Raw genomic sequence first — 3,680 nt, 5'->3', positions numbered from 1 at the left:
CGGGTTCCAGGGGATGGTCAGTTATACTTACCTGAACCTGTCACTCGTGGCTGCCGCCATGGTCTTCCTGGCGGTCCTCTTCAGCTTTTTAAATTTTTTCATAAGGAATGGCAATCACAAATATAGATAGGATCAACAATATAGTGCCACATAGACCAGGGCAACTACCACTGCCTCATGAATTGCTGACCAAAGACAAAATATAAGCCTGTTGAACTTCAATAAAGTCTGCAGTTTGGGATAGCGCCTATTTGTGCCCAAGTATTTTTTCTTTGGTCCTCTTCAGCTTCTCCTTCATCTGCTAAAAGTCCACATCAGTGTCACAACACTGAGGTTTATGGAGGATCACGCAAAACCACTAGACAGCTGGGGGGAAAGACAAAACTTGACAAAGGTAGCTCCACCTTTTTGTCAAGCATAGGAGAAATACTTAGACAAAATAGAGGGTATATTTTTTGACTGTTGGAGTTTCGGTGAATTCCAACACAGCCACCAGTTCCTGGTGCGTTATCCACTAGCAGCTATGTAACTATTCAAATGCCTGATCTCCTCCAATCCAATGCTTCTTATAGAGAAGCAGTGAAGTGGAGATAACACATGGGTGGCATTACGCTACTATTGCTTCATTTTGATCAAGGGGTCAAGGTGGCTTTAGTGGTCCTATGAATTTGTGCTGTTTAACTGATGGTCTCTTCTAACTTCTGAATGTGTAATCATTTTTATTCTGTCTAGCACAATCAGCTGTTTATTCCTTCTGCACCTCATGCTGTAGATTAAATCCTCACACTCTTATAATATTCCACAGCTACAAGCTACCATGAATATGTCCCAAACATCATCAGATTGGGGCAAAAGGTTCGAATGAATGAGCTACTATTTGTCTGTGATTTCGGATATTAAAATACTAATGCTAGATTTAGTTCTAAAAGTGTAATAATAAGAGTACAATGGAATTTTAATAATCAAGAGAAGTAGTTGGCCAGCTACAGTGATTTTTTTTTTTTTTTTGTCTAACATTTTCCCATTTTAATTTGCAGCCTAACCGAACATATTATCTGATGGATCCTAGTGGAAATGCTCATAAATGGTGCAAAAAAATCCAGGAAGTGTGGCGATGTAGATACCAGAATCATCAAACAAGCTGCATCTAACGGCGCATCTTCTGTGCATCCTTCAACCTTCCCTTCATGCTGCTAAAAACTCCCTGATTCAACAGATGAGCTTTACATAGCAGAACAGAAGAGGAAACAACCCCTTCTCCTGTCACCTTGCCACCATCTTCATGGGAAAGCATATGTCATAAATTAAAAAGAAAAAAATAGAAAATTTATGGAATTCAGGGTTGCTTTGCTTCTGTTGAGTTACAAACATGCATATCGTTGCAGTGAAGATCTTACTTATGTGCACAACCGCTTTATATCTTCTGCAGATTAGTGTAGGCCATGCTATGCCAGCTTAATGTACAGTCAGCAGAAACACAGATACTTGTATATGTGTGCACACACTGACAAAATCATATACAGTAGTCTGGAACATTAGTTTCTTTTGTTTTTAAGTCTTTATTTTTTTTTTTTTCTGGATCAGTTGAAAAAAACAGTGTGATTGGATCACTTTTTTATTTTATTTTTTTTAATTATTTCCTTTATCTTACTGCTGGAGTAATGCTCAATTTGTTGTTATCTTGCCTTGAATTGAAGGCATTAAGAACAACAAACATTGTCACAAAAATTTATTTACGTGGCACATTCAGTAAGATCGAAAGTTATTTTGCAGTTTGTGCGTGTTTGGTTGTGTTTTGTTTTTTTTGTTTTGTTTTTTTAAATGATATCTCCTTGTCGCAATATTTCAGTGGTACTTATGCTTGTATTAGTACAGGGGAAAAAAATCAGCTTTAATTTATAAATTTGTAGAACATGGATTAGCAGGCTGCAGGGAAAACAAAATGTGGACCTTGGCACTGATTTGAACACACACACTGTATTTTCTGTAATATAAGTCTCACTTGATAGGGCTTAAGAAAATGTGCCCTAAAAATGATCATCTTATATTCCATAGACCATAATTAACCGGTGAATTAGTTTTGTTTTTTAATTTTGTTTCCATTAATTTGTATTTCTAGAAGTTTGGTGTGTCTTATATTATGAATTATATCTGCAGGTGGGATGTATGTATATATGTGCATATATTAAATATACACACATACAACAAATCACCTGTAGTGTACTGCGAATGGGGTGACATGGCCAGCAGATAATTGATTTCTATTTATAATTGACATTGGGGATGATCTACACACTGATATTTATTATCTGCTAAGAACATGTCAAGTTATGTGTTGATGCTGGGGTCACCAACACATAATATTGTAACACAGTTTGCAGGTCGAGGGGAAATGTAGATGATCTTCCAATTAATGGTCTTATAGCGCAGTTTTAGCCTCACAGTTTAAAATACATTTTTTAATACACACTGACTTTAATTATATAGTTGCTGCCTGTTTTTAGTACCAAACAGTCTGATTTATTCACAGAAATAATATACTATTTGGATTTTAATAGGCTAAGCATGTATTCTGGAAAGAAAGGAGTGGGGGGGTTGGGTGGGGATGTTTTTTTTTTTTTTGTGTGTTAAACTTTCTTTTGTCTACAATTACAATGTGTCATTCATTGGCTTCACTTGACGCAATCTATACCCGTACATCTGCTGCTATTTCATTACGTTAAAGGCTTCTTTTTTTTTTTAATTTATTTTTTTTAATATTGATTATTAGTTTTTATATTCATTATATTGGGCCACAAAAGAGTGATCACCGACCAGTAAGTGTGAAATATTGATAAACATGTATGGTACTTAATTCCTATCCATGGTAATAGTTTATTAATTGCATCTATTTTGTGGTCAAAAACATTTCTGTTTCTAAATGTGGGGGGCGGGGGGGATAATCAACATCTCTATGAGCACCTAGTCAACGAAAACAATAGTTTTGTGTAAATATAGTGATAGAAGTTCTTGGTGATTAATTTAGCCCGATATCACCCCACCTCCCCCCACCAACAAAGAAAAAGTGCTCACTGACCACTTTGTTGAAACAACAAAATCAGACTCGCTTTTCCAGACCCTCGTACATGTCACTAAGAGACAAAACTGCTTCTGCTTGTCAATAGCTTTGTGTCTATAGTTTGCGTGTTACAACTAAATAAGCATTTGTGTTGTGCTGAAGTATTACATATGCCAAAATGTTAACGCCTATGTAGTACTGTTACTCAAATGAACATACAGTTACCATTGCTGATTGACCCAAATGGGGGGGGGGGGGGGGGAGGGGGGGGAGTTCTTGAAAAGAAACTATTTGGTTAAAAATAAGTAATCTTTGACCCAATCAGTACAGACATGTTTGTCTGAATTATCTATGTATGTAGAAATATTATTGGTGACATTTTTTTTTATTTTTTTTTATATATATAAATGCCCATGCTTTGGATATAATATGGTGTCTGCTTAACGCATTACTTGGTGGCAGTGATTAGAACTGCTGTATTTAGTAAACCATTTAAACCGTAAGACAAAACAAGCTTGATAGTAGTACGTTGGCTTTCTTTCAGATTGGTGGCAGTTGGTTATAAACGTGTTTTTCATTTCTACCTGGTTTGTAGCTGGCTGTAACTGTGGTGTACAGGCAA

The 3,680-nt window shown here is 36.2% G+C and overlaps 1 protein-coding gene across 1 annotated transcript in view; it reads left to right on the top strand.

Annotated features, from left to right (window-relative positions):
* PDPK1 (3-phosphoinositide dependent protein kinase 1) overlaps nt 1-2,616 on the top strand; it is a 54,976-nt gene extending 52,360 nt beyond the window's left edge. The window contains exon 14 of the mRNA XM_063430418.1: nt 1,038-2,616. Coding sequence (XP_063286488.1) covers nt 1,038-1,151 — 114 coding nt within the window. The 3' untranslated portion in view covers nt 1,152-2,616. The remainder of the gene's footprint in view (nt 1-1,037) is intronic.
* Nucleotides 2,617-3,680: the final 1,064 nt, after the last annotated feature.

The sequence above is a fragment of the Pelobates fuscus genome, chromosome 8, assembly GCF_036172605.1.
Source record: "Pelobates fuscus isolate aPelFus1 chromosome 8, aPelFus1.pri, whole genome shotgun sequence".
In the NCBI taxonomy this organism is placed as follows: domain Eukaryota; kingdom Metazoa; phylum Chordata; class Amphibia; order Anura; family Pelobatidae; genus Pelobates; species Pelobates fuscus.
Note: the sequence above shows the minus strand (reverse complement) of the source record. Positions and strands in the feature narration are given on the sequence as shown.